Source organism: Furipterus horrens, unplaced genomic scaffold (genome assembly GCF_987537825.1).
Source record: "Furipterus horrens unplaced genomic scaffold, mFurHor1.1.pri manual_scaffold_7, whole genome shotgun sequence".
NCBI lineage: Eukaryota > Metazoa > Chordata > Mammalia > Chiroptera > Furipteridae > Furipterus > Furipterus horrens.
Window position 1 is genome coordinate 29,011,395 of NW_028327177.1, and position 25,028 is coordinate 29,036,422.

At 40.3% G+C, this 25,028-nt stretch overlaps 1 protein-coding gene across 3 annotated transcripts in view; it reads right to left on the bottom strand.

Moving 5' to 3' along the window:
* Positions 1 to 16,567: 16,567 nt before the first annotated feature.
* The window catches only part of MTDH (metadherin), a 59,725-nt gene continuing 51,264 nt past the window's right edge, over positions 16,568 to 25,028 (bottom strand). For all 3 annotated transcript variants that reach the window (XM_090283538.1, XM_090283537.1, XM_090283536.1), the window contains 3 exons: positions 23,737 to 23,877; positions 21,376 to 21,532; positions 16,568 to 20,732 (listed from right to left, as the gene is read on the bottom strand). In XM_090283538.1, coding sequence (XP_090139664.1) covers positions 20,662 to 20,732; positions 21,376 to 21,532; positions 23,737 to 23,877 — 369 coding nt within the window. In that variant the 3' untranslated portion in view covers positions 16,568 to 20,661. The remainder of the gene's footprint in view (positions 20,733 to 21,375; positions 21,533 to 23,736; positions 23,878 to 25,028) is intronic.

Below are 25,028 nucleotides of genomic sequence, written 5' to 3' on the forward strand. Positions count from 1 at the left end.
GTCGAGTCTTCTGTAAAGCAATTTACCTTCAAAAGGCTAGATATCCTGTAAAATATAACTTCACAAGAGTTATAAACAAGTCACAAGCAAATGGGAAGGAGCTAGGGATTATAGGAAGGAGCTGAGCTGGGGTCTCTTAGCTTGTAAATCACCAAGTGGCTGTAACATTCCCTCCTCCTAGTCCCCTGACAATACCTTTGAGCAGACCCTTGCAACTTCTTACTGAGAATAACTAAAGTCCCTGCATATTTAGCAGACCTTTGCAACTTTTTACAGAGAATAGCTGATGCCCCTACATAAAAGCTCTCCTAGGTAAGATAAAAGAAAGGAAAACCTTATAGGTCTCCTCATGGATTCTCCAAATAAACCAGGGATTTGTGTATTCACCCATTAATGCATTTGGTGAATGGGAACTTATTGAGTGTCTCCTTGGAGCTGAGCATGGATGCCACCTCAGAGAACATCAGAATGTCTCTATAAGGAGTTCACAACTTAGGGAGGGAGACAGAGAAATAAACAGAAAATAACATAATTGTAAGAAAAGTGCCACTGTATATTTAGCACAGGGTGCTGTGAAAGCCCCATATCTCAGCTCTGGGAAGATCTGGGAGGGTTTCTCAGAGGTGGTGACTTCTAAGTTCAGACCTGTAGGATAAGTTGGAGCTGGTCAAGGAGAGAGACAGAAGACTACTCCAGGCAGGATGGAGCAGGATATACAGTTGGTGAAGTTTAGAGACAGCAAATAGAACAATAACTGGGAGCTAACATGTAAAGGGAAGTGGGGCAGAGTAGAAAGAGATGGAACTAAGAAAGTTTAGGGGTGTCAGTGTAAGTGCAGGAGATAACAAAAGATAAAACACTTTTCATGCTATGATGCACTAAGAGGTTTGGAATATATTTCCTGAGAAAAATGGGAAACTGCTGAACTACTGAGGGTTTTATAAATGTTAATCTCACATTACTCAATGATAAATTAATGTCACAAGCTTAAAGTATATACAAATGAGATAGGCAGGACTTGCTACATAATTTGTGGAGTCCAGTACAAAATGGGAATGTGTGGCCTTCTGGGTGTGGACCCTGAGAAAGAAGATGCCTACTAAGAAAGGCTCCTGGTGGCTAACTGGGCTCAAATACAGAAAACAGAGCCTAGACTCTCACACAAACTACATTTCAGGGAGAAGCCTACACTGAACTACCTCTCCGTACTGAACTGCCTGCCTGTGCTGTGTTTCTGCCATCTGAGCCAGACTTTATAAACGAGTTCCTGGAATCCTATTTCAACCAATAGGACTGAGGCTCTTCCCATCCAATTGGAGCTGCGCAGCTACACACACACACACACACACACACACCCCATCTGCTTCTTCATTGACCTGTCAGAGCAGCTTCATTCTGACCAAACAGGACAGTGCCTTTTGGACCAACCAAACTTCATAAATTTAGAGTCCTCGTTTGCATGAGGATGAACCAATCATGAACCATGGTTGGGGATTCTATATAAGTCAGCACTCCAGCCCTAAGGGCTCACTTTTCTATCCATGACTGGATTTCCCAAGCTGGAGCTGAAACACTGAAGATGTCTTGCTACAGCAGAGTCGAGCAGACCAGTGCAGAGCAGAGCTGTCTAACAGCTATGCTGTTTTCACAGCCATGATGCTCTATCACAATTGAGCTGTTTGCACTGAATAAAATTTCCTTCTTCACCACTCTAAATTGGGGAAATCTATTGGTGTTGAATTGGCATCAATGGCCTTCAGCTGACATTAAGAATTTCAAGATGGCGACAGTGGAACATTAAACTAAGCATGGGCATGTTTTAGTGAGGGACCCTGTGCTTCTGGAGATAGGCCCCATCTCTCTCTTAGAAATTAAACAGAAAACTAAACAACAAATAAACACACAAGTGAGAGCTGTCTCTTGTTTTTGTCGAATAACAAAACATCACTTCATGGAGACTGTGATAAGTGCCATTTTTACAGAAGTGTGTGGAGGAAAATAAGTAGTATGCCAGATGATTCATTAAAGAATCTGGACTGTGAAGGTCAGAATATGGAACTGGCTCCAGCCCTGAATTACAGCCAAGGTGGAAGTCAAAAATCATGATTGATATGCTCTCAGAGACCCATGTAATTAATCATAGATTTATAAGAGCACACATTTGGGGTTTGGTCAGGTTCTGGACTGAAGGTTATAAGAAAGAGTTCAAGGCACAATCCCTGGCTTCATGGCTCATCAACACCCTTCCTCTCCCCCACCTTCCACGCCCCCAGGCAGCTGCCACACATGCCTCTTTATTCTTGCTGGTCCTTCCAACTGAAACTCTTCTCCATGGCTGGGATTTATCTGCCAAGGTCTTACCTCTGACGTCACCTCCTCAGGCAAGTCTTCTCTGATTTACTCTACCTGAGTTAGGTGCCTCTATGTGTTAGCATAATTTTTGGCTACTCATAAGAGATACATGACTAGTGTAGCTTAGAAATTTAATTTCTCTCTCATATAAGATGAATGTGGAGGTAGATGGTCCAGGGCAGTTTAACAGCTCTGCAGTCATTGGGGACCAGGCTCCTTTCTTTCTGCACCCTTACCCTAGCATGGATCACCTCATGCTCCACGCTGATTGGTCCAGCCATCATGGTTACATCATAGGCAAAATGTTTTACGTCCTGCATTTGTTTAATTGACATCAATTAATCACAAAACCAAACTATTGGTCAAAGTTCTTTTCATCTCCCCTGTGATCCAGGCCCCATGTTCTGAACCTGTTTCTTATCTAACTGTCACATACCAAGTCAGTGTTTCTCCCTCCTTAAATCACCCAAGGGCCAAGTCCCAGACAACTAAGGACAGTCCCTATGTCCCAGAGCCTGCTGGAATTATTCAAACTAGCCAGTCCTAAACTTGCCTATCCTGCAGAAAACACAGTAAAGGCTGTGGCCTGTGCATCTGCCTTGCTCCTGCTTCTGCATCCTGACCAAACCTGGTGCTTCTTTGCGTGGCCCTGCATGGCATAGCCATACCCCTTCCTCTTGGAAACTGTAAGTAATAAATCGTTCTCCCAATGACATTAGCTTCCCCATGTCATCACTCAGTCTCCTTTATAAATTAAGACATGGGCACACACACAAAGAGAATCAGGTCCCTTTAAGCAGCCTTGCCTGGCCCCACAACACTGAAAAGTACGGCCACAACTAGTGTCCTCCCCACAGATGGCTCCAGAGGAGGCTAAGAAGGTGCCATGTTGTTCCAGATAAATCCGGGTTCTGACATGGTCACCTAACCGGTCATTGTCCTGGAACTTCATGCTTCTCCGAGACTAGCTAGCATTTATCCTCTTGTTTCACAATTACCTGCTTACTGTTTGTCATCTCTCTAAGGGCAAGTCGGTAAGTTGAGAGACAGATGTGTCACGTTTCCTTGGTGACGTTGTATCTATCCTTGCATCTAACACAGTGCCTTGAACATGGTAGATACTCAGCTCAGCAAAAGGAAAGTGTAGCTTATTCATTGTTAACTTAGGCACAGAGGCAGCACATGTCTGCATTGTTAGGTTAACGATACCTTCTTTATAAAATGGGCAACTCATTTGACATGGGTTTTTATTTATGTGGTCCTCAAACAAATATTTGTTTTTGTGCACCTAGATTAGGCTCATGACCAGTTCTAGGTGCTAGAGACAGTGCTGAGCTGAACAGACATGGTCTTTTACTCAGGATTATGTCTAGAATAAATTCCTGGCAGCAGATCTAAGCCTTGCTGGGCTCACCTTGCTTTTTTCCTTCAGACAAGTTTAATTCTCTACTTTTTACAGTAAGTATGCAATAAATCTCAATTGAGCCTCTGGCTGAAACCAGGACAGAGTGGGAGAATTTAAGTGTCCTTATTATCATCCCAGTTCCCTCTTTAAAAATGTTACTTGGTCATTCTTCTAAGTTTTATAACCCTCAAGAAATGAACAATTGAATAATAAGGGCTGGATATAAATTCTAATTCCCTTTCCTAGAATGTGTCTTTGTAACACTCTATGCTATTTTCCTTTGAACTTTGGATATTGTATAAATTTTTGCAGAATAAGTTTTTAATGTGAGCTGAACTACACAGAATCATACAGCATTACTTTTCCTGTTCCCAGGTTCTGTGGTTTAAGGTCTGGTATGCCACCAGGGCCCCCAGCTACCACCACCTCTGTACAGATTTCCCAAAGAGATTTTTCCTAAGCCTGCTATCTGAGAAAATAACTTCATTTCCAACAGTGACTCACTTTGTGATTTGTGCTCAGGTCTTAATTTATAAAGGAGACTGAATGGTGACATGGAGAGGCTAAAGTCATTGGAAGAATTTATTACTTGCAGTTCCATTTATTTAAAACCTTTTCTCTGCTCACCTGCCGTTCATACAGTAATGGGGATTGAAATGAATTAAAGCAGTGTGTTCTAACTTGGAGGTCTCTCAAACATCGTATTACCAATTTATTTGTGTCTGCGAAATGAGGTACATGACATGAAATGGGGACTCACAAACAAGATACACTGTACTGCCATTTTAATTAATTAATGTCAGTGCAGTGGTGTCTAAACACAAAGTGCCCTTCATTCATTTTCTGTTAAATTCTCCATTAGAGACATCCTTGGAAGATTCCATCATCCCCAGGCCCTTTCAGTAATTAAAGTCCAGTCCCACCGTGTAGCTCCATTCTAAACTTCATCCCTTGTGCTCCCCCAGCACTGGCCAGGCTTATGGTTTAGGGATTTGGAGGTAGATGGAGCTTCTATGCTTTTGTTTCTTTCCCTCTCGACCTGGAGCGAAGGAGGTGTGTTGTTAGCGTGTGTTTTGTGATAGTCTTTCCTATAAGTCAGGCTTTAGTCTCCGCTTGGGTCATCTAACCCGGGGCTTTAGAAGAACCAACAGTGCCAAGCCACCTATACGACCACCAGTCTTCCAGGTGACACCGGCATCGAGAAATGATAGGGAGCCAACACAGGTGGCTATGCTATTCACTTAGCTTTTATGAATTAATGCAGATTCAATCTAGATCCATACTAACCTAATAAAAACAACGACTCAGAAACAATCAGTAATAATGTCACACAAGAGAACTGGGGGATAATGAACCCGAGTCCCAGAGTCTCAGTCTGTGGGTCTGGGAGACAGCACGGTAGGCAGGGGAGCCGGCAGGGTCTTACAAGGCAGACTCTCAGAAGCCGAGATCAGCAGAAGGGCAGATGAAGTCCTCAGTCCAGCGAGGCAGTCAGGGGATCAGTACTGCATGGGGCAGCATCTTGGTGTGTGGAGCTCAGCTGTTTCAGCAGTGGTCTGAAGCCTGCCTCAGTTGACGGTCGTGTACTCCACCTCTCTGGGTCTCTTCCTAAGTGTTTTGGGAACCCTGATAGCAAGTGGGGAATTCCTCAGGAGCCTACCTGTGGGTGGTCCCGCTCTGTAGACATGTCTGTCCTGGTCACGTGTACAGATATCTTAGGCGTACCTCCTTGCCAGATGTGTCTGGCGTGACTTAGGTAGTTTCCTTCTTGAACCAAAGTGTCATGGCTGCCTGGCAGCCACCTTGGTTGACATGAGTGATGTCATCTTGTTTGCTGTATTCTATCCTATCTTGGCCTGACCAACACCATTTTATTGGTCCTGCTCTCCACAAGGGAGCATGCGATCTACCAGGGGACTCCTCCCTCTTCCATATTCCAGTTTCTCTGATGTGTCAGGAAGCCAGTTGGGAGAGAGGTTCTGAGTCTTCTTCTGACCACTGATCCTCCCTTGGGGGTTGTGATATTTAATTTTCTATGTCGCCTTGGCTAGGCTATGGTGTCTGGTTGCTTGGTCAAGCAGCAGTCTAGATATTGCTGTGAAGATTTTTTTTTAGATATGATTAACATTTCAAATAGTAGATTTTGACTAACACAGATTATCTTCCATAATGTGGGTGGGTCTCACACACAGTTGAAAGCCTTAAGAGAAAAGACTGAGGTCCCCACAGAGGAAGGAATTCTGCTTCCAGACTGTGTTTGGACTCAAGACTGCAGCACTGGCTCCTGCCAGAATTTCCAACCTGCCAGCCGGCCCTGCAGATTTCAGACTTGCCATCTCCCACAATTGCATGAGCCAATTCCTTAATATAAATCACTCCCTCTCAAAAATGAGCTATCAAGCCATGAAAAGACAGGGAAGGACTTAAATGCACATCACAAAGTGGAAGAAGCCAGTATGAAAACACTATATATTGTATAACTATATGATGTTGGAAAAAAGGCAAAACTGTGGAAACAGTGAAAAGATCAGTGGTTGCCAGGGTTTTGGCGGGGGGGAGAATAGGCAGAGCACAGAGGAGTTTTAGGGCAGTGGAAATACACTGATTGATACTATCATGGTGGTGGATACATGTCACTATACATTTGTCCAAACCCATAGGCTGTACGACACCAGAGTGAAACTTATGGTAAACTATGGACTTGGATGCTGATGTGTACCATAAATGTAACACTCTGGTTGAACACATTGATAATTAGGGACCCCATACATGTGTGGGAGCAGGGAGTATATGGGAAACCTCTGCACCTTTTGCTCAGTTTTGCTGTACACCTAAAACTGCTTTAAAAATAGAAAATTTTTCATTTAAAAAATTATAAAATAAATTATATATATTTTTTCTCTTAAGGCCTTCAGTTGAATAAATGAGGCTCACCCACATTGTGTACATACACACAAACAAACACACACACTATATGGTTCTGTTTCTCTGGAGAACCCTGGTAAGAAGTTTTCTATTCCGCCATCACTGTCTGGTCTGTTTTAATGGCCTCCAGGTGCAGTGCAGACACCCAGATTTCCAGAAGCCCTTCTCTTGGAATACCCCTTCCACTGGCTGGGGTGGTGATAATGGACACTTTGCAAAGAGGGAGGGAAAAGTCACAGTGCACTGCTCTGAACCAACATTCTGCTCTTGTGACTCTTTCCATCTCCCTTCCCTAGTCTCTTTGGTTGGGGTTTGGGGAGTGATGAGATGGGAGGACCAGGATTGACCAGGATGGTGCCCCTGTAATGCCAGTTCTCATTAGAATGTGGGGAATTTAATGCCTCTTGTTCATTAGCTGTACCCAGCGCTAGGGCAATGGGAACACTTCTACTCAACATCAATTCCAGTAAGTTTCCAGGATACTATTAGGCCTTCCTTGAAAAACAAAACAAAAAAAGATTCTAAATGTTTTTAGGGACAACTAACTGAAATAGAGTTAAACACTTTCCTGAAATTCTAATAGGCTGATGCAAATGGCAAACTCCTTAGAGACGAAACAGTGTACTGGAATTCCCAAACGTTGACTCTGGAACACAGTTTTTAGACTCAACTATTAATAACTGCCAAAAGTGTTTCACAGAACACTGGGTTGGGAAATACTGAGTTAGCAAGACAGCCGAGACACTGGTTCTGTTTCTTGCTCCTTCCCAGCTGCACAGCCTCTCTGGGTTTTGGGACTATTACTCAACTTCCTGGGCTTTTGTAAGTATCTGAGATGACATATATAAAGCACCTGCTATAGCATGGATGTTCCGTACACAATAGCTCTTACTATAAATAAGATCTGAGGTTCATGGACATGGAGTCAATTCATAATCTATCCTACCATCAGGAAGCATATTTCACTGATGGCTCTTTTGTTGTAAGCATAATTGAATGTGTAATGTGCTGTTAAGGCGTCTAAACTCTGAATTGTACTTTGAATACATTTCTGCTATAATCACGCTCTGTTTCTCCATGTTTCATAATTGGTACATGAAAGAACTCTGGGGCATTTTCCCTCACTCCAAGAAGATCTGAAAAGTTTTCAAACTGGTCAAGTTAATTTTAAAGAGATTGAAGTCACTGGGTATGGGTTAAATATTAGAAAATTCAATTTCCTGTAACAAACGTGCAATAAGTAAACACAATTTCCTACAACAAACAAGTAAAGGGCAGAGGTGAGTGCCTGGAGATAAGGATTGGGATATAATTAGATTGCTTCCACACCCTGCCCAGCCCCCATTCTCAGGTGCAGGAGGCGACTGTGGCATCCTTTTCTTCTTCTGGGGGAGGATGAGAAGAAACTAACTGCCTTATGGTGATTGTTCAAAACTCAGTTTGGTCAGAAGTGATAAGTCCCATTATCTTTGCTTTTGTGCTCTAAGAGATAGTATAGTGGCTGAAAAATAGGTTTTTGTTGTCATTACTTTGCAACACCACCACCACCTCATTCATATTTTATGTGATTTAAGTGATGAAATATTTGGATTCCATACATAATGGATGTTTACTGTATTACACAGTACCAAAGTTAAAAACTATAAAACATTTACTCGAGTTAAAGTTCCAAAAAGAGGAGAACATCTTACAAATAAAAAGCTTACATTTATGATAATAGTGTAGAGTACATATACATTTTCCAAGAAGGAATTTACCCCAACTGACTCCTTTTTAGGTTGTGGAGGTCTTCCAAGGTACCTGATTTGTAATGGTCTCCCGCCCTTTATGATCACCTAAGAGAAGGCCCTGGCTGGGTCAGAGCTTCCCCTTCCTCGGCCTCCTGTCGGAGCTCAAAGAACTGGTTCTTCAAGGATGTTGCTGTTAGAATCTTGTGTTCATGATTTTAATCAAGGCTGTTTTCAAGAATTTGGGATTATTTATTTATTATTGTGGTAAGAACACAAAATGAGATCTATTTTCTCAACAAAATGTTAAGTGCACAGTATAACATTGTTCACTGTAGGTTCAGTGTTGTACAGCAGGTCTCTAGAACTTATTCATCGTGCCTGATTGAACCTTTACACCCATTGAACAGCATCTTCCCTTTCTGCCCTTGCCTCAGCCCCAGGAAACCACCATTCTGCTCTGTTTCTAAGAGTTTGACTATTTTATATATCTTGTATGAGCGGGATCATAGCAGTAGTCATCCTTCTATGATGGGTTTATAATTTTTAAAATTCAACAGTGCTTAATATTTCACCATCAAAAAATGTCTGTTACTTTTTCTAATATGTCCTATTGACCACAATCAGCCCAGAGCTCACTGGCCTTACCACATTCTTATCAGCGTGAGATGACTATTCAGAATTTCACATCACTTCAGTTCTGATGTTGTAACAGAACACACAGGCTGCTCCGATTGAAACAGAACCCACGGGCTGTTTAGTTATTAGGGGCCCGATTGCCAGCCGCCAGAAGCATACCTCACAATACCAGAGTCTAGTGAAAAAAAAAAAAAAAAAGAATTGTTTATTTAATGGTTATATAGATTTAAATTATTTGAGGATTTTTGCCATTGTCTTATTTTCTTTAAAACACCCACAAACACATAGTTCTGCCTTCCCCTACCAAACTAGGCTAGTTTTAGAAAAAGTCAGAGATACAGTTTTCTTACTTCCCAGACACAGTTCAGCTTTACCGACAGCTCCCAATCATTCGATCCTGATTGGGAAGGTTTTGTCTGTGTTGTGGTGCCCTCCAGCTCTTAAGGCAGAACCACGTAGAGTTCCCAGCCTCCTTGTTAACCTCATGGAGTTCTCCCTTTCCTTTCAAAGCCGCATGGTGTTCTCCCCTAAAAATGTCTGCCACTTATTTTTAAATCCCTGACTGAGTCCTGTGATGCAGTGGGCATGGTACCCAGTTCTGACCAGTCACAGAACCTCACGCAGGCTGTGCGTGCTCTTTCTGTACCATTCCATGGTCCAAAACCCCTCCCATCTTCCTGGAGCCTTGGAAGAACCAAAGCTATTTGCATAACAAAGACACTAGCCACAGGTATGTGAAGGCCTCTTAAAAGCTGTTTCCTTTCCCCACCCCCAACCCGCAGGCTCTGGGGATTTTTGGAGACTCCCATTCTGTAACAATATGATCAAGCTTTAGGTGGTAACAGACCAACTCAGCTGTCACAGTAGGTTTTATGCTCTGTTGTGCAGCAGCAGGATCTCATGGGAAGGCCAGAGCTGACCCTGGTCTCAAGCAAATTTATTTTAACAAAACACCTGATGTTCAACAGGATTTGAACTTATTTTCAAATTGGCTTTCATTTGAAAAGCTTTGTTTTGGGGGAATGTAAAATGGTGCAGCCATGCTGGAAAAGAGTTTAGCAGTTTCTTACAGAATGAAACAAACAATTACAGCACAGCACTCGCACTCCTGAGCATTTATCACAGATGAATAAGAACTTATATTACTGCAAAAATATAGGCATGAATGTTCGCTGCAGCTGTATTCATAATAGCTCAGATCTGGAGACAATCCAAATATCCTTCAAGGGACGACTGGTTAAACAAACTGAGGTGCGTCTGTGCACCAACGAGAATGAACTGCTGATACAATAGTTTGGATTGATCTTAAGGGAATCCTGCTGAGTGAAAAGAGCAAATCCACCAAGGTACACAGCATCTGATTTTATTGAGGTACCACTGTGCAGCGATGAAATTATAGAGATAAAGAACAAAGTACATGTGGTCCTGGGTTAAGGAGTGGGTAGGGTTGGGGAAAGTGTGTGGTTGTCATGGGCAGCACAGGAGAACCTCGTGGTGATGGGGCTGTTCTGGATCTTGGCTGGTGCTGACTACACGAATCTACACATGATAAAATTGCACAGTATTAAATACTCACGCAGAGGGGCACCTAACACTGAGGAAATCTGAATTAGGTGGTGGGCTGTTTCAATGTCAGTTTCCTGCTTGCGATACTGTACTAGAGCTTTGCAAGGTATTGCCTTGGAGGGAAACCAGGTGAGGGCTTCTGTGTTATTTCTTACAATGGCATATGAATCTACAGTAATCTCAAAATTAAAAGGTTTAGTTAAAAAAAGGCTTTGTTTGTGTCCTGACTGGTGTGCCTCGGTTGGTTGGGCGTTGTCCCGCAAAGTGAAAGGTTGAGGGTTGTACTCCCTCCCAGGACACAGGCCTGGGTTGCAGGTTCAGTCTCCAGAGGCTACCAGTAGAAGTTTCTCTCTCACATCAGTGTTTCTCTCCCTTTCTTTCTCCCTCCTTCCCTCCACCTCTAAAAATGAATAAATAAAATCTTTTAAAAAGTATTTGCTTGTAATTGGAGATATTGCAGGGCAAGTGATTCTTTAAATTTGTTAGACTATTACAGAGCAAAGAAAAGTCTTCATTGGTTTCTATGGAGGAACAGCATATATTGCAAAACACAATGGAGTTGTAGGCCTCAGGGAAGTTATAAATCACTTCTGTCCTCAAGAAAGCAATTTGGTATCAGTATCCTCTAGAAGTCAGGGCAAGGATAAGAACTGCATAAGGTGACAGTAACCTACATAAATTCTCAATAAATTCTAAAAGTGAACTTCTAATTACCTTCCTTATTCTTTAAACTCAGAATTACACTGTACACTCATGTAGGTCCAGATGGCAAATTTGCTTGTAGGCTAATTTCTATGTTTGCACATTAGTAATTATTCTTGTCATAGTTAATCATCCAACCAACAAATGGCTCTTGCATTCCTACTGTGTGGAAGGCACTGTGGGATGCAGAAAGGTGATAGATGTAGAGGGTCTCAGAGAATTTACACCAGCCCACTGAGGAAGATAGGCCAGGGCTCTGCCGAGGGGAAGAGACTGTGCGTGTTTGTGTGTGGTGAAAGAGTCAGATGAGGACTGAGGACATCAGGGAATGATTCTAGGAGACAGTATTTAGACTCATCTTGAACAGATTGCCTGTGTAGCTCTTTAAATTTAAATACAATGCAATGTAAGTTTAGTTTTTCAGTTACACTAGCCATTTTAAGTGCTCAGAAGCCTCATGCAGCTGGTGGCTTCCATATCTGACAGCATGGATACAGGACATTTCTACCACTGAGCAAGTTCCACAGGACTGCACTTGCCTAGATTTTGTGGAGATGAGAAGGGCCCTCTAGGTGGAGTGGGCAGCAAGGACAGTCAGGAATGGGTGTGCACAGGGGACCCGGGTGTAAGGGACAAAGAAACTGTTGACTCTCAAGCCAGTAGAAAATAATTAAAAGCAAAGGACAAATGTAATTGAATCTTGAATTAGGTGGTCGGTCTCTGAGTCAACAGTAAAGTAAGGGAAAATATCAGCATACAAAGCCAGGAAAGAACATTCCACAGCTCATCACAAATGTCTCTAAGATCAAAGGGGGAAGATATTCAACCTAAACACAGAGACTCTGGGACTCTTCAAAGGAGAGCTAGAGATAGGGTTATCACTGCCCTCAAACACAGCTGGACTCTTCAAAGGAGAGCTTGGGACAGCTTTATCTCCAAACCTAAACACAGGGCAAGGGAGAGCTAGAAACAGATCCCTCACTGAATTACCCTTACCCTTAGTTAATCGCGTTAGATTGTAACTCCTGAGTATTCAGTAATGGAGAAAAACAGGGGATGGGGGGACTACTTGCGTTAGTATAAAACCAGTTTGCTTTGTCTGCTTTGGTGCACATACCCCTGCAGACCTGTGAATAAACAAAGGCCTTGTTTACTGCTGAAGGCCTGTGTCCCGGTGTTTTTATTGTGAGCGTTTTTTTTTTTTTTAAAGATTTTATTTATTTATTTTTAGAGACAGGGGAAGGGAAGGAGAAAGAGAGGGACAGAAACACCAATGTGTTGTTGCCTCTCATATGCCCCCAACTGGGGACCTGGCCTACAACCCAGGCATGTGCCCTGACTGGGAATTGAACTGGTGACCCTTTGGTTCGCAGGCCGGTGCTCAGTCCACTGAGCCACACCAGCCAGGGCTATTGTGAGCGTTTCTCACAAGACGAAGATGAAAGGTAAATTGGAATCAGGCTGTAAAGGACCTGCATGGAAGGTCCATTTAACAATATATCCTGGTGATCACGAGATATCGGCATATAGAGATTTTTCTTATTCCTTTCTATAGCTGCGTAGTACTGTATTATTGAATGTAACATAATTTATTCAACTAGAACCTCGTGATAGATATCCATCCAGTCTTCCACTATTACAAGCAATGCCTGATGTATGAGACATTTTGTATTTTAGGCCACGTCCTCTTGCACTCAGTACTTCAGTGGTGACTTCCTGGTGGCCTAGCCTAGACAGAACCCACTTCTCTGTCTCTTCCTTGTCTGGAAAGTGGCAGTCAGAGGATGGGTGGAGGCTGGAGAGTGTTCTGTGTTTCAAATCGCCATCTTGTGGTGGTTTCAAATTCCTCCTTAGGTTTTTAAACCTACCCTGTGGGGGGCAATGATAGGCACACAAGGTTGGAGGGCTAGAGGTCAGTAAGTCAGCACTTGCCAGCGAAATCGTTTGCTTGGAGTCAAAGACATTCTCAGTACCTTGTTAGTGCTGTTGTCTTCTCAAGCTGTCACTGTGACTGTAATGTCCAATCTGCCACTTAGAGTCTTAAAAAGACTTCCCATTGCTCTGGCTTTGCATTAAAGCCCAGTGAAGGGACTAGGGTTATGCTGTATTTGAGTTAGGGTCTCTGCCAAAGAGCTTAGGGAAAGAACCTCGAGAGTCTTTGGACTTTCCTATAGAACTCTCAGTCTCATTTTTATTTTAAAGATTTTATTTATTTTTAGAGAGAGGGGAAGGAAGGGAGAAAGGGAGAGAACCATTGATTGGCTGCCTCTCACACACCACCTACTGGGAACCCAGCCCACAACCCAGTCTTGTGCCCTGACCGGGAATTGAACCGGTGACCTTTCAGTCACTAAACCACACCAGCCAGGGTAGCACTCTCATGTGCCTTAAGACACATGAAATGCCTCCCTTTATAACAAGGCTGGATGATTGTGCCTCAGTCGCATTTCGAAATTCTCAGAACTATACTTCATACCCCAAACATCATACTTACACTTTGAATTTATGGATTTGCTCATGTGATGCTGGTGTTCTAAAACATCCCTATCCGATGGCCTGAACGGGGACAGATCATATACAGGAAAGATTATTTATCATGGTGATTAAAGGACTTGGTTGGGGCCAGGGTAGGGAGTAGTTGATCAGGCCCTGATGTCGGCCAGGGCACCGGCCTAGTTTCAGGAGCATGTGGTTGGGGTCGGTGGCTTTCATGGGCCTGGGGCTGAAACAGCTGAAGTCAAGATGTTATCTGTACTTTGACCCAAACTGTTTCTGTGGTCAACAGACCTGAGGCTTTGTTCTTAAGACAGTTTGATGCTGACCAGAATCTGATGTCCTAAGGGCTTCGTGATTAAAGAACAGAGTGGACAGAGAGAAAGGGTCACAGGTAAAGAAATGGTGTTTCTGCACTGGTGTTTCACCATCTATTAAGTAAATCATTCTTTTAACACTGAACTAAAACACTCCCCACATAGCCCAGATCCACGCTGCTGACAGACATGGGTATGACGTGCCTCTGCCAACACTGACAAAGGAAGGGGCGAAGCCCGTGGAGGCCTGGGCAGAGCCAGTGGTGGATGCGGGTGGCGAGGCTGCCAGCGGTGCCGAGGCAGCAGCCCCGGGCGCGGGCATTCAGTTCTCCTCACAGGAGCCAGTGGGCGGACGGTTTCTGCTCGAGTGGCTTCTGAATGTGTGGGTAGGTTAACACCCTGTTCCTGGTGGGGTAAGGACCTGCACCTCTGGTGCTTCCAGATTCCTTTTCAGCTTAAACTAGCCACAGGCGATCCTGGATTTTGCAACTAAGAATCCAATAGGCAACAAGCCATTTTGTATTTTACTCTGATGTCTGGTATTCATAAGGCTGGTCCCCTACCCAACTCCTGCTTGCTGCCCACTGCTTTTCTTACCAATCTTTTTCAAATAATTTGTTCCTATAATCTTTGAGGTACTTTAAAAAACCTATTGTGTTCTAATTGAAACTGAACTTGATTTATATATTAACTCTGGAAAGATTGGTATTTTTGTTTTCTGAATAAAGAATGAGACAGCTTTTCATATGTCAGATTGTTTTGTCCTCCAATAAGACTTTACAGTTTTTTCTTGGTCTTGTCTCTTGAAACTTTATTTCTAGATATGATAGTTGTGACATAATCAAAAATGTTTTCCCCCATTTCTTTCTCTAGGTGCTAATACTAGTACAGAATTATACCAATTTTTAGTTTCTTATGTGAATACATCTTGTGGAGGAGAGACTGTTCCACGAAGTGCTGCTGCTGGACCCTGGAGACGGAGCCTCGCCAGAACAGAGGCTGCTTCCCTCGTAGCCCTGCGACTGGCTGCTGGAGCCCTCCTCTGCATCCCGGGTGCGCTGGTTCCTGGAACAGGCCTTGGCCCCGCCCTCAGCCAGCAAGTCAGGCATTTCCCCCCGTCTGTGCTGGGTCAGGCAGCAGAAGTACCCCTACCTATCCTGTCCTTCTTCTATATAATTCTTTAGCGCCTGCCATGTGTCTTGCATATAATTCACGTAATAAACTCCTGATGTAATTAATGATAGACTTGTCAGCCTCTTTCTTTGGTCTCTAGGCCCTGGGACATTTTCCCAACACATCTCTAAGACAATGTTGGTCAGCCGGTAATTCTGCCTTGCTCTGAATTTAATCACGATGATTTTAGTATTTCATCTATTTTAAGCTTAAAAAAAAATCTAAATTTGGAATGATTAAATTTTTAAAAACTTCTCTAGCAGTGTCATGATCACTTAAGCTGCTTTAATTTTGTGATAAAATGAAATGTGTTACTAGATTTCCTGACACCGGCTGACACTTGTATCTTTGATGGGTGTTTCATTCTTTTGATAAACTACTGGATTTTATTTGTTAATAACAGAATGCCTCCCTTCCTCATTCCAGTGCTAAGGCAGGTTTTCTTCCATCTGTCATTATTGTGGTGCTTCACTTTGATGAGAAATGGGAATAGTTGCAACTTTTACTATGGATGGTTTACAAGAGAAAGAAATCATAATTCCCCTAAGTGACTGATAGCTCTTGCTATTTTGCCATAAACCCCACAGTGGTGTTTCTCAGGAATTATGCAGCCCCTCAACAAACCTCACAAGGAACCCTGCCCCCCCGCTGGGCACTTGCTGTTCTTTTGAGTGCCCTGGGATAAGCTCATGGCGGGAGCCTTGCTGTCCTCCTTCCTCATGGAAAGCCTGCCACACCACATCAGCTACACAACTCTGGAGGCACCATTCACATGCAGAGTCATTGTCCTCAGATATTAGTTTCCCAACACCAGGGAGGCTGCCCTGACACCTTTCCGTGATAAGGCCAGATGTCACCTGGGACCCTTAGCCAGTTTTGGCACCAAAAGGGACCTGTGATAAGTTGGGCCATTTGAGAGCAGCTCTTTTCACCAGTGGCTTTCCCCCCTTGATCCTGTTACTAGACAACAACAAAAGTCAAGTTCACCCCCAATATCCCCACTGGTAATGTTCCATATTTAAGAATGGTGGTTTCAGGTGTTCATTTTATTATTCTTTATAATTTATGTACATGTTACATATATTCATTTCAAATGCTTTGATACAATAAAAAAGCACACATATACAAATAAGAATGTCATTATCATGGGGATGACCTTGAAGTTGCTTAAATTTTTCTTCAAATTAGCGTATTCATAAACCTCAGTGATTATTAATAGTCAGCAAACATCCTACAATGCACCTCACTGACCTGTCTTGATGCTAGGGTTAGAAATTATTCCCCTGTTAAATAATTTAGAAAGAATAGTAGTAATTTTTTTTTTTACACCTTATACACTAGGGTAATTCTATTGACACTTGTTATAACCTATACTTGCAGTACAGGTGTAACAGGCTACCAAATTTCTTTCAGCCTTTCTGTGGAATTTAAAGCTCTCATTGAGGGGCAGAAATTTCCTCCATAATCTATTACATATAAATAGGAACATTATTAGCTGCTATTTAGAGCGGCATCCAAGAGATTTCACAATTACTGCTGAATTGGATAAGCTAAAACCTGATCTTAAAAATGATGCTTCAGTGAAGGATACGCAGTGCATGTCAACCTTATGACAAGAGACTACTAGCTGTGCTTCATCCCCAGTCCTCTGCTGCTGCTTCAGTCATGAATCCTGAAATGTTAATTTGGCCCATGACAGCCCGGCATAAAGATGATTTCCCATTCCTCTTTGTAGCTAGGGAGCCAGTGATTAAGTTTGGGTTGATGAGCCCTTGTGGTGTGAGTTACTTGCAAGACTTGTTCTGAAAGGAAGGAGGCAGAAGTGATGATAGGACTTTTCTAGCTGATGTAAATCTGTGCAGCCCTGACATGAAAGCCACAGACTGAGAACAGGGAGGAGCAACACCGAAGGAATGTGGATCCCTGACCCTGCAGTGTCCTGGTAGTCCCGGACTGCCGTTCCAGACTTTTACATGTGAGAGAAATAAACTATCTTGTTTAAGTTGCTATTGTTGGGAGGCACAGCAAACGAATGAATACATAACACCAAATTTTGTTTCCTTAACCTAAAAGATGATGCAATTGATTTGACACACCTGGTAGCAGTTACATCCACTCCTAACATGATGTAAGACAGAAGCTGTTTCCCACAGTGTCACAAATGAACATTCTAGGCGTTCAACTCCAAATATTTGACTGGTAGAGTCTGCCAAGTGTTCCTATGGTTTTAGAAACATCAAGAACATCAAAAAGTAATTATTTAGACTATCTTAAGATGCAAAATGACTGAGAAGACGCTCCCCCGTAAGAGAACTATAATGAGCAATTTAAACAAAACAAAAATGGTTTGTTTTATTTACAATCTCAATGCATTTTACAAATAACGTATTTGCATTCCCTAAGTCTTTTGGAAAGTAATTCCAGTTTGTGCAACGAGTTTACAGGAAAGACTTAAGACATCTATTAGACATCTTAAACCTAATTTCTAAATTTTGAAAAATATCTCGCATTACATTAATAGAGGACTGTTTTAATTAAGAAAAACTAAACTCTGTAATTAAATATTGCCCTTCAATATTTTTAACCCAAATACAAACCAGATTAGCCTATGAAATAACATTAGATTTGAATTATTTCCACTGTCCCCCCCCCAAAAAAAAAATGCATGCACAAAGTAAACATGGTAAGTTACATTAATGACCTTTTATTTCAATACTTTTTGGACTCTCTCAACTACTGTCTTGCTTAGTCCAGAGTATAGATAGGTTAGATTCCTCTCTGGGTGAAATCCTAAACCACTACCCCCTGATCCAGAATAGGAAAGAATTTTCAGTATGTGCAGACAGAAGGGATTAGGGAAATTTTAAAGTAGTTTCTCTGGGAGCCTGATTTGTTAATTAGAACAAAGTTCCCCTCCAGACCTGATAAAGACTAAAGAGATCAGTAATCTGCCTACTAACAGTTTGGGGAGCACGTAATCCAAGCCCCCAGAGGACAATAGTCCTCTCTCTCTTCCTCCTCCCTGAATCACTACTTGCTTTTAGGGCCTTCTGAGCTGAAGATGGGGAACAGTTCCTGTGTTCAGATTTGAGAAACTACTTTCATGTCACATAAATACCTCTGGGACAGGTAAAGAGCAATCTATAATACTGTAATTGTGCAAGAGTTTGCACTCATGCATGTGAAAGAGAATGAACTACTAATTTTATCAGTCAGAGCTGTCATATCATAAAATATAAAATCCACGTCCTAGCTCTTGAGCCAGAGAGAAAGGACAAAGGCATCTCCATAACGGACCCACCCCGTGTGCAGTGCACACCATCTCCACACCTCCTCTCTCCTTTAAAGAGCCTCTTTAACCCCTGGCATCAACGGGTGACTGGGAGATACTAAACTGGAGAAGTCAAGTTCCACACTTGACACAGCCAACAAAATTCTAAGATAAATAAATGGTGAGGTAGAGTTGAGAGAGTTCAATTAAATATTTTGGGCACAGACCTTTTGGCACATCCTAACATTAGACTCCCTACTGAATTCTCCTTTGTCAGCTCTTTACAAAGTACTGGCAACTTAGGAGTCCTTGGATCTATTTAGGAATCATTTATATAAAGCTAACAGAATAAAGTCATTTGAAGAACTCCATTCCTGGCACTTTAGCATATTTACCCCAGTATTGAAGCAAATAAAAACAATGCTATCCATTTGCTGAATTTATTTAAACAAATCAATTTAGAAATATCATAGAATTAAACAAAACTTCTGACATGTAAACATACTGCCATGTTCCTGAAACAGATGTTAACACCTGAAGGAAGTTAATAATCGCTTGTTAGGAAAGCTGTACATTAATAAGGCCAGTCTTCAGCAAAACTAAAACCATTTGTTTCTTTAGCCTTCCTAGACTGACAATGCAATATTATCAAACCACAATCAAATATAATAAAGACAACGTTGGATGGATAGATCAGTACCATTGGTTACAGCTAAACAGTTTCATTCTTGGCGCGACATAAAAACAATTAAGCCAATCACATCAAATAAATCATGGCTTTTTTTTTTTTTGAAATCACAATTCACTAAGTGATGTTAATTATGGTCCTTGTCAAACACGTTTGGTAAAGGCTATTTACAGTGTACATGGCTGAGCATGCACTATTTATAGTTACAAAGACACCTGCCAGTTTATTATAATAGAATTACACAGTGCCTGAAAATGGTGAAACAGCTCACACATCATTTAAATCAATACAGTTTCAAGCAGGAAACGTTCCGTATTTGACCACAATTGGAATAATTACATGAAAATTCTTATAAAAACACGAATCCCCTTCAAGAAATTGATGCATATTCTACGCACTACAGGTTAAGGCAGCAAAAAAATGTATTCCTGATAACTGGAGGTCTTGACAATGTCAATTAAAGCTGTCTGATTCTAGTTTTTCATTCTCCATCATATATTCAAAGTTCTGTCTGTAGAATTAGTTTGTGAAAAATTTCACTTTTAAAGTCAAAAAAGTATTAGTAATGAAGAAGAGATGACGCTGGAAAAAAGTAATTGCTAGGGAAAGAAAAAATATAAGTTGTATTTTGCCTGAAAGTTTTCAAATCATAAACAAGAGCATTATTTGTGAGTCTCATCCTTAAAAGTATAAAACAAATACATATAGTTTACCCTTCTTAATTTAAAATATATTGTACTTCGAACAATTCAAGTAATGTAAGACTATCAAAAATAACTTCGTAAGCCGTGTCAACTGCATTTTCAATGTTTTAATTAACTTTTTAAAAATTATAAACTAAACCATGACAGTTTAGTTAAATAAGTGATAAAAGACTTTTTATTTGCACTTGTGATTCCTTTAATACAAACTGCTACCAACAAATATGTAAAGATATGGCAGATTATGCATCTGATCAAAGCACTTTGATTTAAGCATAAAACAGATTCAAATGGTATAAGTTTCGTGCATAAAATCCAAGAAGTTGCCTACTAATTTGCAGGCAACCTTCTCTTTAATAAGAATCCTTTATTCCTCAGGTGCAGATGAGATAGGGCACGATCTGTTGTAAACAGGGCACTGTTGTAAAACCAGGATAATATTCTTAAATTAAGATAGTTCTCATTAAATTGAAAAGACTTTCCCCAAGTGTCTTCCAGCACTGTAGTTTATCTGCTGACCTCTTAATTTCATAAATTAACTTTCCTTTGATTCCATTTTTATGGTGGTTGTGTTCACAGTTTTGTTTTAAAAATTGGTTTAAATTTATATAAAACTCTGTACATGTTCACAAATTATTGCATAAACAGCATAATCTTCAAGACAGTGTTCGCAAACACATGTCCAATTCAGGAAAAGAAAATTCACGTTTCCCGCCTGGCTTTTTTCTTCTTTTTTATTTGTTTGGGAGATTCCCAGTTAGTTTCAGACTTGGCTAAAGGGAAAAAGAAAAAAAAAAAAAAGAGAGAGAGAGAGAAGTTAGGAGGATAGTAAATAATGCTGTGTCTCAAGAATATAAAAGTAGTATCAATGAAAACATGCTTTGAAATCCTCTAAAAACGCCTTAAATTTTATATTTAAGTTTTCAAGTTCTAGTTACATGTTTTAGGTTATTCTATGTTTGCCTTCTTCTTTTTTCTTTCAATGCCAATGTATTATTTGGTTCAACCATATGGCTGACACTATAACAATTTTGACTTAGAAAAACAATCATTTAATATGACTCAGTATAGTAATAAAGGTGAAATTGGGTAAAATGGACACTAAATGTAACTCAGGGAGAAAAAAAGGGGAAGGCACAAGAGAGTTGGCAGTTTCAAGGACACGTGCACCCCAAAAGTGATGGACAGGAGGTCAAGGGCAGCTACCAAGCCCTCCTCTGTGTATGCCCTTGGCCACTATTCTCGCCTGGAGGGAGCTCAGCTCCTCGGCCCTCATAACCGAGTCAACAAGGTTCTAAGGAATTGAGCCTTTGCAAAGGAAGGACAAGGCTGCTCTAAGATCAGAAGTCTCACTATTTTAGACTTCTAAGATAGCACCACTTATCAACAAAAAGAACCAAAAACGAGATTACTTACTTTGCGAAGGAGGCACACTATTTTGCTTCGTATTTGACTTGGATTTATCTGTCTCTTGTAGCATCGGTGGCACTTGGGAAGAGCTCTTGTCAGAATCACTTTTTGATAAAATAACAGATGGCTCGGTAGAAACAGCAGGTGGAAGAGTCTTGATAGGCTATTTTGGAATATGATTATTTTAGATTTTTGTAAGAAATTTCAAATAAAGTTAAATGTCATAGTAATATCTAGAGGCCGTTTAGCAGCAAGTTAATACTAAGGTGGTTTCCAGAAGCACAACTCATGCCTGCCCTCTAGTGACATATCCAAATATATCTTTAGCTACAATACCCACAAATACAGGTTGAGATAAAAATGAAGGTTTAAACTTACAAGATGTTTATTGAATCTCAAATAGGAATAAATAATTTTCATTAACTTCTATATTTTTATTTTTTAAATAAATTGAATGATTTCATATTTGTTAGAAATTCAATGGTTCTGTCTACTTCCCACCAACTCTCACCTCCTCAAAACTTTTTCATGTGAAAGATAGAAAATAGCTAATTTTGGAACTGTCAGTAGGTGGTATCTCTTTTTCTCCTTCTCAAACAGAGGCAGCAATAACTTCAGTTTCCTACCCGAGGAAGTAGCTGACCTCAGGCAAAAGCTGGCTATGGCTACTAGTACTGCCAATTAAAGCAGCTTAAACTCAGGTCCAAATCTTCAGTTTTATCCAGTCTGGCAGTGAAATCATAATGCTTAGGGTCTAGACTCTTGAGCTTTGCTCCTCTCTTCAACCTGGGATAGGAAAGGAGATAAGCAAACTGCTCTGCTTCACTGAGGTATGTTAATGAACTGTCAGAACCAGGTAATACTAAAATCTCCAATTTTTGGAGTACCTGGAGGCTTTAGTACAGTATTCCCTCACTTATCACTGGTATTACGTTTCAGACTCCCCTGCGAAGTAGGAACCTTACATTTATTCTACACTCTTAAACCTAGATAACTTTAGCAACATATGTATACACTACCACAAAATCCTTCAATATAGCAAAAAATCCATGATAATTGAATATAATATTTTTAAAAATCCTGCGATACAGTGAGGCCATAATAAGTGAACTGCGATATAGTGAGCGACTACTGTAGATATGTAGAACATCTCACCCTTTAGCTTTACCCGTGATTGTTGTTTTGAATATAGAAACAAGGGTAAGTAATGCTTCTCTTGCCCTTTGTTCTTCCAGGCTCCATGGGTTCAAGAAAGCACAATGGGAAAGGAAACGGAGGAAGCTGTGTGCGCCCAGATAACTGCTGGGATTTTCTTCCTACTTCAGGTATCTGAAGCAGCATTTCTGCTGTTTAGTTCGGCTTTTCTAATGTTCCCTGTATTTATTTCATACACAAAAGTTTTATTACTTATTTTTGATCTCCTTTCCTCCTCTGTCTCTCACTTATCTACGTTAAATCACAAAGAGACTCAGATGTTCTTTACAAGATGGCTTTGAAAATAACAAGCAAAACATCAAAATTTCAAATGACCCTTTGTGGTTCTACTATTTAACCTATGAATGTATTGAGATTGCCCCCTTTTACCTCAAAATACTCTTGGGGAAATAAAAGTATCAAATCCAAATGGGAAGAATGGTTAAGATTTTGTTTTATATAAAACTCTTACAAATTCTCTCTTTTAGTGGTAATTCAGGCTCTTGTCTAAAGCTGTTTCATTAAGTATGTAAGCTCCACAATGGCAGATTTTTTCCTTTTTGTCTTTGTTCTCTGATGTATCCCCAGAATCTAAAATAAGTGTGTGGTATGTAGTTCCCAACAAAATTTTTCTGAATGAGTAAATAAATGGGCCATGCAACCCCAGTAGAACTTAATATAGTTCACTATGATGTAATTCGCCTAAATAGGAATCACTGGCCTAGACCTTTTGTAAAATGGTGCCTTCATATACATCAAACATTTCCACAGAAGGCCCATATTTCAAGAACCTGTCACCAAATTTAAAAAATATTACATTTGGAGAGGCTGGACCGTAGTCATAATATTATGCACATGCTTTGGGGAAAATGCAACGAGTCGCATTTTCTCTCAGCTATCTATTAAATCACTTGTATGCCTAGATATTTAATAGGAAAAAATATAGCCTAGCAGGTCTGGTTTGCCATTGATAGTTACATGACTTTGGACAAATTTATTCAACTTTCCTAACCTCATTTACATAATGGGCCCTACCTTTCTCATATGGTTATTGTGAGGAATAAATTATTTTGAATATTTTAAATGTTTAGCATAATACTTCAACAAAGTATTAATTATAATGTAAATCTCAAGTCATCAAAATTTTATTCCTTAAATATCAAAAAAAATCACCTGGCTATTTTTGACGAGTGCTTCTGCTGGATCACTAGTGCTTGTGGTTTTCAAAGAAACAGCTTTTTCCTGTTTTGGACGGACTTTAGAGGTATTCACTGGAAGCTCTTCTCTAATCTCTTTTTCTATTTCTTCTGGGTCCTACAGAGAAAAGGAGCCTATTAGATGACATAAATCACCCACTTTCACTAATTAAAATCTATTTGGTTTGTTGTACTAATAATGTCCAGAAGATACTCCAAAAAAATAATTTAGCTCAGAAACTGTTCAAACAGTCTAAAAGAGCATATGAAAACAATTATTCAAAGATTTATAATACATAGATACATTTGGAACATATTATACATTCATCACCCCTGCTTTCTGTAGGAATTTAAATCAACTATGAATTAAAAAGCAATACACTCACATCCCAAAATGGGAACCACTCTAATTTACTAAACCAATTGAAACAGAATAAACTAAACCAGTATTTTTTCTTTTAAAAAAGGTACAGTGAATTAGTTGATACTTGAACTTAAGAGTTTAGAAATAGCATTTCACTTGCTGACTTCATTAAGGAATGAAAAATTTATATACAAATGCATTTCTAGACAAATTAAGTTTATATAGCAGAAAGGACAGAGACAGGAATTTCAATTTTGAATACAACACAGTTTATTTGTATAATCTCAAGGACAAACCATTAGGTTTCCTTGAACTTTTACTTTCCTGAACTACAAAATAAAATTTGCCAAGATAATTTCTAAGGTCCTATCCAAGTTTTAACATTTCCATTCCTAGGCCTTCGGACTTTAAGAAAGTTCCAACAAAGTAATTCTAAAGCACGTTACATGCTCAGGTATGTGAAGTAAGTATGAACTAGAATATATTAAATAGAATCAGCACTGTGAATTGTATTGTTCTTTAGCAAACTCATACATGCTGATGGCCATTTTTGAAAAGAACTGGCTAAGATGATCTTGAAAGTTCCCTTCCAACACTGATATTCTCTAAAAATTGTTCAGAATGATAGAGGGTTTAGACAGTTATTCAAAATTCTGTTGTGAATTTAAGTTGAGCAAGTAGCTTTGGATGTATATAAGATTTGCAATCTATACAAGTTAATGAGAAGATATCAGTTGGTCCTATGCTAAGTTGAACTCTAACAGTAAAAAGCCCCCACTAACCACATACCAAAAAATAAAGACAACTTTACTGAAAAAGGAACAAATTAAAAAATATAATCATTTATAGGTAGGATACTGTGTGCTACATACTTCACACAGAACCTCATGGATACTTCATTTAAA